Raw genomic sequence first — 14941 nt, forward strand, 5'->3', positions numbered from 1 at the left:
AGATGTGTTCTTCATTGAAAGATGTTTTTTTTTTTTTTTTAGGCCGAGCGCAAGGGCCGCCCGCCTTTGAAGACACCGATCAAGCTTGACGTCTTCCTAAGGGCTGACCAAAGTAGTGATAGTCACGCGCACGCACTGTAAATGATGCAATTACAACCTGCATGGTCTGAAGCTCCATCGCTCCTTTGCAGTCGGGTCAGCGTGTTGACGGCAGCAGAGGAAGGCTGCCGGCGGTGTCCTTAACAATAGTTGGCTCCAAAATGACACGCGCACGCACATATGCACCTCGAATGGAACCAAGGCGGGCATCACTTTACTGGAAACGGGGGAAGAGGCGGAGAAACGAAGACGAAACCTAACTCCCAGACACACACGGATACTTATTAAGGAACACTTTGTTCTCAAATGGATACTTTTCTTGCGGTGTCGGCAAAATACCTTTGGTATTTGCTTGTTGCCGAGTGATGCCTGGATGCAGGCGAGTGCCACCCACGTCACAGTGGGCCCGACGACGCTCATTTCGGTGCTCTCGTGCGTCGCGACTGAGTGTAATGTCGCTCAAGAAGTGACATTCCATTTAATCGGTAAAATTCCAATTGATGAAGAGTCAGGACGGCAAGGAGCAGCAGCCGCAGCCGCAGCCGCAGCCGCAGCAGCAGCAGCACCTCGTACATTGAGTGCAAGCTGCAGAGTTCCATCAAAGCTAAATGTACTTTTATGTTTATTGTCATTTTTATTTTGTAGACCATCCAAAAGAGTTCAGGCACTCAGCTATGAAACGGGTTATGCAAGAGCAGCTGCTTGCTGTTGTGATGTGCTGTCATTGAATAGGGACCACCATGGTTGACTAGAGAACTAGTCAAGCTATCATTTGTGGCTGCCTGAGTTGAAACCCGCATTAAATATGCATAAAAGCTGACATGTGGGGAATGCAGAAAAAGTGAAAGTCCAACAAATGAGAAATGACCTTGTGTGTGTGTGTGTGTGTGTGTGTGTGTGTGTGTGTGTGTGTGTGTGTGCGCGCGCGTGTGTGCGTGTGTGCGTGCGTGGATCCTGAGACATCCCCAATGGCATGCTGGCGAATCGGGAGATTGGCGACTTTTTCCAATGTGGGGCCGGTGGGGGCCATCATTTTAGAGGCTACAAGTTCATGAAGTTTTATTCACGCTTTCAATTCAATACCTTTTCAATGTTAGGAAATACACAACACCCATTTGGCATCGCAGTTCTCTTCCCGGTGTCTCAAGTTCAACCCCCCCAGCACTCATTGAAATTGGTAGAGTCCAATTTAGCTCGTGCGTCTGCATGTCGCTCGTTGAAGGGAAGACTCTCCAACATGGCGGCGCGGCGCGGCGCGTCGGGGCGGGGCGGGGCGGGGCCGGGCCGGGCCGGGCCATCCCTGGCTACAACCCAATGAAGTTGTATAAGTGTGTGTGTTTTTTTAATTCAAGAAAATCCAGCACGCAATGTCATAAAACACCTTTTTTGCATCAAAGTTCTCTATAGCGTGCCTAACGTTGGGGTATACCATTGCATGTTCAACCGCCCGCACCCCCGCACTCATTGAAGTTGATAGAGTCCAATGGAGCTCGATGCCCGGATGACGCGAGGTGTACGACAGAGGTGGAGCACCTGCGTGAAGCTGGCCCACCAGGCCACGCAAAATTGAAGGACAATAGTCTGTTTCGTTTGTGCAGCAAACATTTCCGTTTGTGCTGCTATGGTTTTTGAAAGATTATTTGATAGGTCATCCAGAGTTCACCCAGCCCCCCATCTGCCCCAAACTGGTTGATGATGGTGAGAAAAAATATGCCTAGCTGATTTTTTTTGGGTGCATATATGATTTCAGTTTCTTTCTTTCATATTTGATTCTTGTCAGCCATGCAGGTGACGCCATTTGAAAAGAACCTTGCAACTGGCCACCAAATCTTTGTTTTGTTTGTAACTACCAGAAAAAAAGGCCGCTTCTGTCAGGCAGGGGACAAGGCGAAGGACTCGGATGCAGAGTCGTATCTATCTGGGATTTATTCCAGCAAGCACTCAGAGCAAAAGTACAAAACAAAGCGCCTCTTGCGAGGGAAAACACGGGGCAAAAAGTACAAACAAAAGGCGTCGCACTGTGGCGAGTCAAAAGGCTAAAAGTACAAATCAAAACGCCTCTTTCGAGGGAAAACGTGTAGCAAAAAGTACCAACAAAAGGAGTCGCACTGGAACGAGACAAAAAGGCGCTGGAGACCCAGGCACAACCAAAAGCGTCGCTCGGCGGCGAGACAAAATGGAGAGTTCTTTCAGAGAGTTCGGACATCAAGGAATCGCTGGTGGTCGGGACGAGGCTAGACACACTGGCACAAGACAAGGGGAAGACACGGACTAAATACACACAAACGGGCGGGGACACAGGTGATGACAATTAGTATCGATTACGCGGGTGCACACAATCGGGATCAGGGAAGACAAGACAACCAACACCGAGGAAGGAAACACGAACTGAAACGGAAGGAATGACAAAATAAAACCGGAAGTAAAGTTACGACAATTGACGAGACAAAAAACTGAAAAAATAAACGCGACCGCATGACAGAACCCCCCCCCTAGGGCCGGATCCCAGACGGCCCAGGAGCCCCAGGGTGAGCCGCATAGAAGTCCTCAAAAAGTCCCGGGTCCAAAATATAACTAGGCGGCACCCATTGCCGCTCCTCCGGTCCATAACCCTCCCAGTCCACCAGGTACTGCCAGCCCCGGCCTCTTCTGCGCACATCCAATAGTTCTTTGACGGTGTAGGCCGTCCCACCGTCCACAGTCCGCGGAGGCGGAGGGGGCGCCGGATCCGGCACCAACGGGCTGTCCACCACCGGCTTGACCTTCCCAACGTGAAAGGTGGGGTGGACTGCAAGGGACCTGGGCAAGCGTAGACGCACCGCGGCCGGGTGCACGACCTTGGCGATGGGGAACGGACCCACGAAGCGAGGCGCCAGTTTCCTGGAGTCCCCCCGGTGGGGAAGATCCTTGGTGGATAGCCAGACACGTTGACCTCTCTGGTACACGGGCGCCGGACGTCTCCTCCGGTCAGCCATCCGCTTTACCCGGTCCCCCTGTCGGACCAGCGTGGCCCGAGCCGCCGACCAGACGCGATGACAGCGGCGCACCAAGGCGTGGGCCGAAGACACCGTCACCTCCGGCTCACTGTCAGGGAAGACAGGGGGCTGGTAGCCAAACACACACTTGAAGGGGGACATACCTGTAGCCGTGGTGGGCAGGGAGTTGTGGGCATACTCCACCCAGGAGAGGTTCTTGCTCCACGAGGAGGGGTTCTGGGAGACCAGGCAGCGGAGACTTGTCTCTAACTGTTGATTAATACGTTCTGTCTGTCCGTTTGCCTCCGGGTGATAGCCTGACGTGAGACTCACGGTTGCCCCTATGAGCTTGCAAAACTCCCGCCAAAACCTGGATACGAATTGGGGCCCTCTATCGGAAACTATGTCTTTCGGGAACCCATGAACCCGGAATATGTGGTCCATCATCACGGTGGCCGTTCGTTTAGCGGACGGGAGCTTGGGCAAGGCGATAAAATGAGCCATCTTTGAAAATCTATCCACCACTGTGAGTATGGTGGTTCGCCCATGCGAGGTCGGAAGCCCGGTGACGAAGTCCATAGATATCTCCGCCCACGGGCGCGAAGGAATGGGTAGGGGATGCAGCAACCCCATGCGGACGCCGTGGGCGTTCTTATTCCGGGCGCAGACGGGACAGGCGGCAACGTATTCCTTGACGTCTGCCCTCATGGAGGGCCACCAGAATCGCTGCTGGATTACGAACAGCGTTCGGCGCATGCCCGGATGGCAGGAGAGTCTGGAGGTGTGAGCCCAATGGATGACTTGGGATCGTAATTGAGCAGGGACGAATAGTCGGTTCTCAGGGCAACCACTAGGGGGTGGTTCGTTACCATTGGCCTGCTGTACCCGGCCTTCGATAGGCCAGGTCACGGCTCTAACCAGGCAATGAGAAGGCAGGATAGTCTCAGGCTTCTTAATTTCTGGGTCCGAGTTGAAAACACGGGAGAGGGCGTCAGGCTTGGTGTTCTTGGTTCCCGGTCTGTAGGACAAAGTGAAGTTAAAACGATTGAAAAAAAGTGACCAGCGGGCTTGGCGTGAATTCAGTCTCTTAGCTGACTTAATGTATTCTAAATTTTTATGGTCTGTCCAGACCAAAAAAGGCTGCTGTGCTCCCTCTAACCAATGTCTCCATTCTTCTAATGCCAGCTTGACTGCCAACAGTTCGCGATCCCCCACGTCATAATTCTGTTCGGCGGGCGTCAGCCGGCGAGACAGGAACGCGCACGGATGGAGCTTGTTGTCGCTCTTGGCCCTCTGCGAAAGGATGGCACCTACTCCTTGATTGGAGGCGTCCACCTCCACCACAAACTGCCGCGACGGATCAGGGAGCGTGAGGATGGGAGCGGTGCTGAAACGGTTCTTTAGCTCCTGGAAGGCCGCCTCCGCCTCTGCTGACCAGCGGAAGGGGACTTTAGGAGACGTGAGCGCGTGCAAGGGAGCCGCTGTGGCACTGAAGCCCTTAATGAATCGCCGATAAAAATTGGCAAAGCCCAGGAATTGTTGCACCTTCTTGCGTGAGTCAGGGGTAGGCCATTCCGTTACCGCGCTTACTTTCGCCGGGTCCATCTCTACTTTGCCCGGGGCTACGATGAAGCCGAGAAAAGAAACGGTGCTCTTGTGAAATTCACTTTTCTCGGCCTTTACGTATAGTTGGTGTTCCAGGAGTCGTTGCAACACCGTCTCGACGTGAACCCTATGGGTCTTCAGATCTGGGGAGTAAATCAAAATATTGTCCAAGTATACGTACACAAACCGGTCCAAACAGTCTCTCAAAACATCGTTTATCATGGCCTGAAACACAGCGGGAGCATTGGTGAGGCCAAATGGCATGACGCGGTATTCAAAATGTCCTCGATGCGTGTTGAACCCTGTCTTCCATTCGTCCCCTTCCCGGATGCGCACCAGATGGTAGGCGTTGCGCAGATCTAACTTGGTGAACACCCGGGCTTGCTGTAATTGGTCGAACACGGTCGACATCAGTGGGAGCGGATACCGATTCTTGATGGTGATCTGATTGAGGGGACTATAATCAATGCAGGGACGTAGGGTGCCGTCCTTCTTGCCCACGAAAAAGAACCCCGCCCCCGCAGGCGACGACGACGGTCGAATCAGCCCTGCTTGCAAGGAGGAGTCTATATATTCATTCAAGGCTTGCTTCTCAGGTTCCGAGAGAGAATACAGCCTCCCCTTGGGTATCGTTGATCCCGGCAGCAGGTCAATGGCGCAATCATACGGACGGTGGGGAGGCAGAGAGGTAGCCTTGGCCTTGCTGAATACCTCGGCCCATTGGTGGTAACACGCAGGGACCCCGGTTAAGTCTGGGGTTGGCGCGTCTGGAGCGGAAGGCACAGGGCGCGGGTTAGACTTGATACAGGAATCATGACAGTCGGACCCCCATCCCGTTATTTCCCCTGATCCCCAGTCTATAGCGGGGTTGTGGCGTTGAAGCCATGGATACCCGAGAACGAGAGGGTTCATTGGTGAGGTCACGACATGTAGACGTATGTTCTCCTGGTGGAGGCCAATTGACAACGAGACTGGTTCGGTTATGTGAGTTATCTCAAAGAGTGCCTGTCCATTGAGTGCCTTAGCTTTCACGGGAGTGTTCAGTAGCTCAGTCTTTACCCCGCACCGGCGAGCAAATGCCCAGTCTATCAAGCTTTCGTCTGCTCCTGAGTCTATTAATACTTCGAGTTCTATCTCTCTTCCCGACTGGGTGATCCTGCCCTTGGGAAGCACTCGCCCCGGGGACAGAGCCGCCGAGAAGGCGCTTACCTTCAGGGTCCTCCTCACTGGACAGGAGAGAAGGAGGTGTCCGAGCTCGCCGCAGTAGTAGCATCTTCCCTCTCGGCGCCGCCGTAACTTCTCCTCCTCGGTTAACTTGGCTCTGCCCAACTGCATCGGTTCTGGCTCCTGGCGCTGCCGATCCCCGTGCGGCCTGGAGTGGTGAGCGTCAGGGCCGGCTACTGGAACGAAGGCGGGAGCGTTGCTGCGTCGGTGCTTTCTCCACTCTTGCAGCCGGTTGTCAGTGCGGATAGCCAGAGCGATGAGGGCGTCGAGGTCGGTGGGAAGATCTAAGGGGATTAGCTGATCTTGGATGGGTCCTGACAGGCCCCGGAGGAAGATGTCATATAGTGCCGCCGCATTCCACCCGCTCGCCGCGGCCAGCGTGCGGAACCGGATGGCGTAGTCTCCGACGGTGTCTTGTCCCTGGTCTATCTGACAGAGTTGGCGAGCCTTGTCTCGGTCAGCGGAAATGGGATCGAACACCGTTCGCAGGGCCTGGATGAAAGCGGGGAGAGAGTGACAGGAGATGGAATCCCTGGCCCACTCCGCGGTGGCCCATGTGCGGGCCCTTCCCGTCAGGTAGGATACCATGTAGGCCACCTTGGAGCGCTCGGTGGGGAATTCTGCTGGGGAACTCTCAAAGTTCATCTCGCATTCTGTAATAAAAGCCCGGCTAAGGCCGGGTTCTCCGGAGTAGCGCTCTGGAGGAGCCAGTCTGGCACTGCCAGTCATGGGACCTCTTGCAAGGGAAGGAACGGGGGAAGCGACGGGTGTACTGGAGGTCGCTGCTGGTCCCGCGTTCAAGAGCGAGAGCACTTCCTGCATTTGCTGACCCAGCTTTGCTACTTGGGTGGCGACCGCTCCTCTGAAATTTTCTTGATTCCTAGCGAGTCCTCGGATCTCTTCTCCCAAGTCGCCCACCTCCCTCTGGTGCTGGGCGAGCAGTGAGGCATGGGAGCGCACTGTGGCGCACAGGTGCTCCGACTCTGCCGAGTCCATGTCTGGCCAGTGTGTACTGTCAGGCAGGGGACAAGGCGAAGGACTCGGATGCAGAGTCGTATCTATCTGGGATTTATTCCAGCAAGCACTCAGAGCAAAAGTACAAAACAAAGCGCCTCTTGCGAGGGAAAACACGGGGCAAAAAGTACAAACAAAAGGCGTCGCACTGTGGCGAGTCAAAAGGCTAAAAGTACAAATCAAAACGCCTCTTTCGAGGGAAAACGTGTAGCAAAAAGTACCAACAAAAGGAGTCGCACTGGAACGAGACAAAAAGGCGCTGGAGACCCAGGCACAACCAAAAGCGTCGCTCGGCGGCGAGACAAAATGGAGAGTTCTTTCAGAGAGTTCGGACATCAAGGAATCGCTGGTGGTCGGGACGAGGCTAGACACACTGGCACAAGACAAGGGGAAGACACGGACTAAATACACACAAACGGGCGGGGACACAGGTGATGACAATTAGTATCGATTACGCGGGTGCACACAATCGGGATCAGGGAAGACAAGACAACCAACACCGAGGAAGGAAACACGAACTGAAACGGAAGGAATGACAAAATAAAACCGGAAGTAAAGTTACGACAATTGACGAGACAAAAAACTGAAAAAATAAACGCGACCGCATGACAGCTTCAATTGTTTGGTGTTTAAAAAAAAAAAAGAAAAGAGGCGTGACTTGACAAGACGTCTTCCTTTCCATATCTTTTGGCAATAGATGAAAAAGTTGGATGTGGACTCCTTTGACGTAGGCCGCACTTGAGTAAAAAACAAGCTTGCCTGGCCAAGTGGCAGGCAGCACGTGGACTGACGTTACAGTCCCTGAAATGATTCAGCATCTCCAAACTCTTTGACGATTATTTATCTCATGAACGAAAATTCTTCTTCCTTCACTCAGTCGCGACGCACGAGAGCACCGAAATGAGCGTCGTCGGGCTCACTGTGACGTGGGTGGCACTCGCCTGCATCCAGGCATCACTCAGCAACAAGCAAATACCAAAGGTATTTTGCCGACACCGCAAGAAAAGTATCCATTTGAGAACAAAGTTTTCCTTAATAAGTATCGGTGTGTGTCTGGGAGTTAGGTTTCGTCTTCTTTTCTCCGCCTCTTCCCCCGTTTCCAGTAAAGTGATGCCCGCCTTGGTTCCATTCGAGGTGCATATGTGCGTGCGCGTGTCATTTTGGAGCCAACTATTGTTAAGGACACCGCCGGCAGCCTTCCTCTGCTGCCGTCAACACGCTGACCCGACTGCAAAGGAGCGATGGAGCTTCAGACCATGCAGGTTGTAATTGCATCATTTACAGTGCGTGCGCGTGACTATCACTACTTTGGTCAGCCCTTAGGAAGACGTCAAGCTTGATCGGTGTCTTCAAAGGCGGGCGGCCCTTGCGCTCGGCCTAAAAAAAAAAAAAAACATCTTTCAATGAAGAACACATCTTTCAATGATCATTTTCTCTCCAAGTTGTTCTCACTCATATCAATGCATATTTGGATATCATTCCTAAAAGGCACCCTCCGTTGCATTCCATCCTTGACATCCAAATATGCATTGCCGTGAGTGAGAACAACTTGGAAAGAAAAGAATGGCTAAAAAAAAAGAGAGAGAGAGATCGTTTTGGGGCGGTTGCAGGGAACGGCCTCGTCTGCCTCGCGGCAGGGCCGCCATTGCATGACCGCACCCTCTCGACCGTTCATTTTTTTCTGCGTGTCAATCGATGGATACGAAAACGTTGAAGTGGATGGATATTTTGCGATGAGAACATTCGACAAAGGTTTCGTTCGTGTAAATAATACAATAATAGCATAAACAACATGCAGAAAACGTTCACGTACGTATAACGGTTAGTGTGTGCGTGCGTGCGTGCGCGCGCAACATTGGGAGATGCACGTAGCGTTGCGTGCGTGCGCGTAGGTGCGCAACATTGGGAGGTGCGCGTAGCGTTATTAACCTTGGTTAACCAGGGACCTCTAGTGGCCACAATTCACCATAGCAGAAGTCGACATCCTGTTGAGGACTCTTTTATCACAACTTTTTGGAACAAGGTCGACAATGCTGTAAATAGGTCTTCTTTCAGACGTCTTTTACCGTGACCACTTCTTTCAAAGCTGCAAATAGACTAACTTCCGCCATTTAAATTCACACAGGAGCGTTCCGGGACCACTGACGACGGCGGGTCCGGAGGAGCATCTTTGCCTGTGGCCGTCGGCCGGTCAGACACGTGAGTCACCTTATCTATCCATCACTCTGCTCCAGTCCTATTTGGTTCCCCCCCCCCCCCCCCCCCCCCTTTGGAATGCTGCGATTCGACGTCCGTACGGCGACCTTGAGTGCTTCGAAAGGCGCCTGCCTCATCAATCAAATGTAGTGTTATGATGACTCGACGACAAAGTCTGCCGTTTGCAGTTGCATCCTTTTTTTTTCTCTCTCTCTGAAATAGCGCCGGCCGGCCGGGCTCGCGACGTTACGTGGCTTTGCCTTGGCTGACTTTCTGCTCAGCTTTCGAGCGCTTGTCTTTTTCTGTGTTTCAGTCTGTTGGGTTTGCAGTTTCAGTTGCCATCTCATGAGGGACAAGACACCACAGCACGGCGGCGTCGGGTATTGCTCCTCTTTATTGTTTCTTGCACACTCATGTATGTACACATGCGCTTTTTGGTTTTGGTCACTCGCACACGCACACGCACACGCCCACGCACGCATTCACAGCGTCAAACGTGGGAATCGAACTCACGGTGTCGGCACCAATGTTCCCTCTCATTTTTCAAGTGGAAGTGTAATAGATAAATGAGGGAATACAGGAATGAATCAATCAATCCAAAAATACATGTCTAGATGAATGAAGAGATAGATAGATAGATAGATAGATAGATAGATAGATAGATAGATAGATAGATAGATAGATAGATAGATAGATAGATAGATAGATAGATAGATAGATAGATAGATAGATAGATAGATAGATAGATAAAGACCAACCGACCGACCAACCAACCAACCAACCAACCAACCAACCAACCAACCAACCAACCAACCAACCAACCAACCAACCAACCAACCAACCAACCAACCAACCAATCAACCAATCAACCAATCAACCAATCAAAGAAATGTCGTCCCGTCTCGTTGCCGCAAACATGGTCAAAACCAACGTCAAGTGGAAGGAAAACTTCACGCCACTTGGCTGCCCACAAAATACGGCATTAGACGCATGCAGAACAAACGACACGTACACGGCTAGGGACATTCATTCGTACCGAGGAAGAAAGAATGGAGTGGGAGCGCAAAATGTTAAATGACAAGTGGTTCGAGATGAACCAAAGCACCCACAACCTGATCGGCGACACCCCAAAGCGCAAGGTACGCATCGGACGCATAGACGCGCACGCGCTTGACGAATGCCTTAGTCGAGTTGGAAGCATTTGCGAGTCTTTCGCTCCGTCGGGGGAGAGTCAAAGAGAGAGAGAGAGCGAGTGAGAGAGAGAGAGAGAGAGAGAGAGAGAGAGAGAGAGAGAGAGAAAGAGAGAGAGCGAGTGAGAGAGAGAGAGAGAGAGAGAGAGAGAGAGAGAGAGAGAGAGAGAGAGAGAGAGAGAGAGAGAGAGAGAGAGAGAGAGAGAGAGAGAGAGAGAGAGAGAGAGAGAGAGACGCCGCCGCCTGTGACGTCGTTTGCGCTCAGTTTGTTCAGATACGCTGGGGCTCCATTCTGGCCGTGGTCCTCTTGGTCGTGCTTGTCATCCAAAACAGCGTCTTCTTCCACTTGAACAGGTAGGCACGCGCGCGCGCGCGCCCGCACGCAATGAACAAACACTTGACCACCACAAGTCAAATTCCCGGCTGGGGTGCAATTTTGAAAGCAGCAAAGCATGGCAACTTGACTTAATGTACACTTTTTATGTGTTCCAAGGCCTCAGGACATCATCAAAGAGTTGCGCGCGCTGGTGGCGACTTTGCCCAACAGCATCCCGGACCACAACCGCACCGACTTAGCCCGCCACTGGGCGGCGCTGCAGACCGCATTGGCAGAGCTGAAGGCAGGTCAGATGTCAGTGGGAGAGCTGAAGGCGGGTCAGATGGCATTGGCACAGCTGAAGGCGGGTCAGGAGGCAGGTCAGGAGGCATTGACAGAGCTGAAGGCAGAGCTGAAGGAAGGTCAGACGGCCTTGGCAGAGCTGAAGGCAGGTCAGACGGCATTGGGAGAGCTGAAGGCGGGTCAGGAGGCAGGTCAGGAGGCATTGGCGGAGCTGAAGGCAGAGCTGAAGGCAGAGCTGAAGGATGGTCAGACGGCCTTGGCAGAGCTGAAGGCGGGTCAAGAGGCTGGTCAGACGGCAGTGGCAGAGCTGAAGGCAGGTCAGGCGGCCTTGGCAGAGCTGAAGGCGGGTCAAGAGGCTGGTCAGACGGCAGTGGCAGAGCTGAAGGCAGGTCAGGCGGCCTTGGCAGAGCTGAAGGCAGGTCAGGAGGCTGGTCGGACGGCCTTGGCAGAGCTGAAGGCAGGTCAGACGGCCTTGGCAGAGCTGAAGGCAGGTCAGGAGGCTGGTCAGACGTCATTGCGCAGCAACAAAGGCCTTCTGAATCAGATACTGAAAGACCTGGAGACGGACTACAAGAGCATGTCTCAGGTGAGGTGGACCTTTCAGGACTTAACATCCCTCCCTCCTCTTCCACACAAACTACTATCTCCTTTGAATAAGAACAAAAGTATTGTTGAAGGATGCAAACCAAGTGTCCCAGTTGGAGATCTCATTTCAGTTCTTTCAAACGCTTGGTGCGCAGGAGCTGTCACAAGAGAACAAGGAGTTACACGACGTCAGTGGGGCTTTGTCCAGCCTGCGGCAGAAGGTGGTGGATCAGCCCACACTTCACAGGGAACTACTCCAAGGTAGCTCGCGAGCGAGCGTGTCCAGTTGGTTTAAAGCGGGCGTCTCTTTTGCGCTCTTACGTGTTTGTTTGTTTGTTTGTTTGTTTGTTTGTTTGTTTGTTTGTTTGCTTCAGGTCTCATGCCCAGAGACTGCAGTGACATCAAGGCGGCGGGAAAGTCAACTGGAGTCTATATGCTCTTTAGCGGGTCCAACAGCTTCAAGGCTTACTGCAACATGTGGCAGGACGGGGGAGGCTGGACCGTAAGTGCTTGCAAACAAACACCCCAGAGGTCCCCTCGTGAAGCCTTCCCCAATAAAGTTGGCACTTTTCTTCAACGCTGAACGTCCAGTTGGCCAGTCATGCTCGTTTGCTTCGCTGATGGTGTGCGTGTGTGCGTTTGCAGGTGATCCAGAGGAGAAGGGACGACACAGTCGACTTCTTTCGGGGTTGGGACGACTACCGCGAGGGCTTCGGAGACCTCACCGGAGGGCACTGGCTCGGTCTGAAACCAAGACATCCTTCTTGTCACGCCTTTGTGGTTCGCGAGACGTGACGTTGCCGCCGCCGCCGCCGCCTTTGCGTGTTGGCAGGCCTGCGGAACATCCACGCTCTGACGGCCTCGGGCGCTTACCAGTTGCGGATCGACTTCACCGCATTCGACGGCCGCGAGTACTACGCTCGCTACGACGACTTCTCGGTGGGCCGGAACTCGCGGGACCCCGAGAACGACGGCTACCCGCTGCTTGTGAGCGGCTACTCTGGAGACGCAGGTAGCGACTTCCGCCGGGGGTGAGGGGGGGGGCACACCTGCGCCCCCTGCGCGTGCTCAAAAGCGAGTTTGTGTGCTTTGCAGGCGATCAATTGTCTGGACATTCTGGGATGAAGTTCAGCACCAAGGACCGCGACCAAGACACCGCTGCCGGCAATTGCGCCTACCACTGGAAGGGCGCTTGGTGGTACACAAAGTGTCACTGGGCCAACCTGAACGGGCTGTACAAGGAAAGCGGCACCTGCGACGGTACCAATGCAGTCTGGCGTTATTTGGGGGCTCAGACGGAGTACCCCTGCCTGAGATTCGTGGAGATGAAGATCCGGCCCAGAAAGTGAGCCCGGGCGGGAACGGCATCCCCGTGGGACCACGTGGGTGCTGCCCGACGTCACCCATTTGCGCAGTTCCTCAAAAGGATGAATTATTAAAGGGCAGTTTGGCGCTGTTGTAGTAGCAAATTTCACCAGCAGACGGTGCCAAATTTAGACTGACGTGACATAGTAAAAACGTCGTTAGATTAGTCGAAGTTATTGACTCGGGAAACACGACCTGTTTTGAATGACACGCGCGCACACACACACACACACACACACACACACACACACACACACACACACACACACACACTCACTCTTGGATAATTTTAGGATGTTTTGCTTTGCTCATAACCATTGTTTCGTTAGGTGGCGTTGAATATTGAGTTAGGTTTCATTTTCTTCCTTTTTGCGTCGTTTCACTTGAATATTTTCAAACATGGTTTATTGCTGTTGATGTCACCGGGTTGGATGGATGGATGGATGGATGGATGGATGGATGGATGGATGGATGGATGGATGGATGGATGGATGGATGGATGGATGGATGGATGGATGGATGGATGGATGGATGGATGGATGGATGGATCATCAACATGTATTCAATATGGATGTTTTATTCATACATGAATGTATTCTCACGTGAGTAAGGACTGTTAAAGTAATCATCGTGTAGTTATGTTGTGTGGAATATTGAATTAAAAGTGTTTCAGGAGCTAAGTTTCATTTTCTTTTCTTTTCTTTTCTTTTCTTTTCTTTTCTTTTCTTTTCTTTTCTTTTCTTTTTTGGAACCAAAATTTGGATTCTGGGAACGAGGCCAACTGCTTAATTACTCCACCCATTCCAGCAATTTATTTATGCCCTCGGTCTCCTTTTTGTCCCCTCCCTTTACGAAGGTTGAGTTTTACAATCCAAAGAGGTTTGCGCCGGCATCATTTTCGCTTGAATGGCAAATGGCGAGTGGAATTGTCGTCGTTTGTACAAACAGTTGAGATGTCTCGCAAACTTTCTCTTGATAATCCTTTGATTTGATGATTGATTTTTTTTTTTTTTTTTCACGTATATTTTACGATGTGGAGCGTGGTTCTTCTATACTCAATAATGAAAGCTTAAAATTTCCCTAACACAGTCATACTTTGAGCCGTTCAGTTGTCAGTGAAAACAGACATACCATCGGAATGAGTCAGACCTGGTCAGAAGTAGTTACCTTAAAGTCAGCTTGTGCGCTCGTGTCAATGAACTCATCCTCGCGACGGTTTCAATCAAGACAGCTTAACCCAACCGAGAGTTACCAAATTGCGCCTTAGGGCAGGGGTGTCAAAGTCATTTTTTTTGGCGGGCCGCATTGTAATCATAGGTTCTTTCGGCAGGGCCATGATGGCTGTCGACCCAAATCAATGTATGAGCACCTCATATTACTGTATATACAGTAAAAGCTACAAAACAAACTGACTAACTCATTTTCAAATCAGACGAGTAAAAGCTGGTGAAGACATCATTAAAAGTGAAGACAATTTGCAATTCTAGCAATGCCACACGAATTTGAAGCACAATTTGTTTTCGCTTTCACAGAAAATGATGTGGTGGGTCGTATCTGGCCCCCGGCCAGGCCTTGAGTTTGACACCTGTGCCTTAGGGAGAGAGAGCCGCTGGCTGTAAAAAGGACGCCGATGTATGTAGGTGTCAGACCTACGTGTGTCATGACTAGAATTGTAAATGATCTTCAATTTTAATCATATTTTTTCTTTTCTTTTAAATATTTGACGAGTTTTAACTCGTCTGATTTGAAAACGAGTTTTTCGTCCATCACACACACAATGGATACAATGGCAGGCGACCTTACTCAGCGGGCCTCTCATCTCTGCCAGGGGATGAGATGTGAAGATCCACTTTCGGGTCCTTGCTCGGGCTTTGCCATTCCCCTTCATCTCATCTCCTTTCCTGTCGCACTTTGGCATTGTCAGCTTGTGTGTGTGTGTGTGTGTGTGTGCGTGCGCGTGCGTGTACTCACACCATCAGGGTGGGCTGGCAGGGGTCACGGTTTGCCAGGTCGCCTGGAACTGTCAAGAGGAACAAAGCAGACTGCTAAACGGCCTGAAATCAAAGATC

General features: G+C 51.9%; 2 protein-coding genes across 4 annotated transcripts in view; one reads left to right on the plus strand and one right to left on the minus strand.

The window, feature by feature from the left end:
• LOC125987922 (fibrinogen C domain-containing protein 1-like) overlaps nucleotides 1–321 on the minus strand; it is a 4950-nt gene extending 4629 nt beyond the window's left edge. The window contains exon 1 of the mRNA XM_068650223.1: nucleotides 158–321. Coding sequence (XP_068506324.1) covers nucleotides 158–178 — 21 coding nt within the window. The 5' untranslated portion in view covers nucleotides 179–321. The remainder of the gene's footprint in view (nucleotides 1–157) is intronic.
• Nucleotides 322–7919: 7598 nt separating this feature from the next.
• On the plus strand, nucleotides 7920–13547 carry LOC125987773 (fibrinogen C domain-containing protein 1-like). Of its 3 annotated transcripts, XM_049752244.2 has the most exons (10): nucleotides 7920–8179; nucleotides 9043–9116; nucleotides 9427–9493; nucleotides 10569–10657; nucleotides 10797–11508; nucleotides 11663–11768; nucleotides 11882–12009; nucleotides 12153–12249; nucleotides 12340–12519; nucleotides 12603–13547. In XM_049752244.2, exons 1-10 carry the CDS (start codon nucleotides 8159–8161, stop codon nucleotides 12854–12856), a joined length of 1728 nt encoding a protein of 575 aa, XP_049608201.1. In that variant the 5' UTR covers nucleotides 7920–8158; the 3' UTR covers nucleotides 12857–13547. The 3 variants fall into 3 exon arrangements, with proteins under 3 accessions (XP_049608201.1, XP_049608227.1, XP_049608217.1); XM_049752270.2 differs by lacking the exons at nucleotides 7920–8179; nucleotides 9043–9116; nucleotides 9427–9493 and adding an exon at nucleotides 9503–10252 and having other exon boundaries at nucleotides 10578–10657; XM_049752260.1 differs by lacking the exons at nucleotides 7920–8179; nucleotides 9043–9116; nucleotides 9427–9493 and adding an exon at nucleotides 9504–10252.
• The last annotated feature ends 1394 nt before the right edge of the window (nucleotides 13548–14941 follow it).

This window comes from Syngnathus scovelli, chromosome 1 (assembly GCF_024217435.2).
Source record: "Syngnathus scovelli strain Florida chromosome 1, RoL_Ssco_1.2, whole genome shotgun sequence".
Lineage (NCBI taxonomy): Eukaryota > Metazoa > Chordata > Actinopteri > Syngnathiformes > Syngnathidae > Syngnathus > Syngnathus scovelli.

Bases quoted from the DNA above. Each gene is read 5' to 3' on its own strand.
- LOC125987773 (XM_049752244.2), top strand. From the start codon at position 8,159: ATGGAGCTTCAGACCATGCAG. The intron at 9,494-10,568 runs GTATTGCTCCTC...GTTTGCGCTCAG, and splicing joins CCACAGCACGGCGGCGTCGG to TTTGTTCAGATACGCTGGGG. The intron at 12,250-12,339 runs GTCTGAAACCAA...GCGTGTTGGCAG, and splicing joins CACCGGAGGGCACTGGCTCG to GCCTGCGGAACATCCACGCT.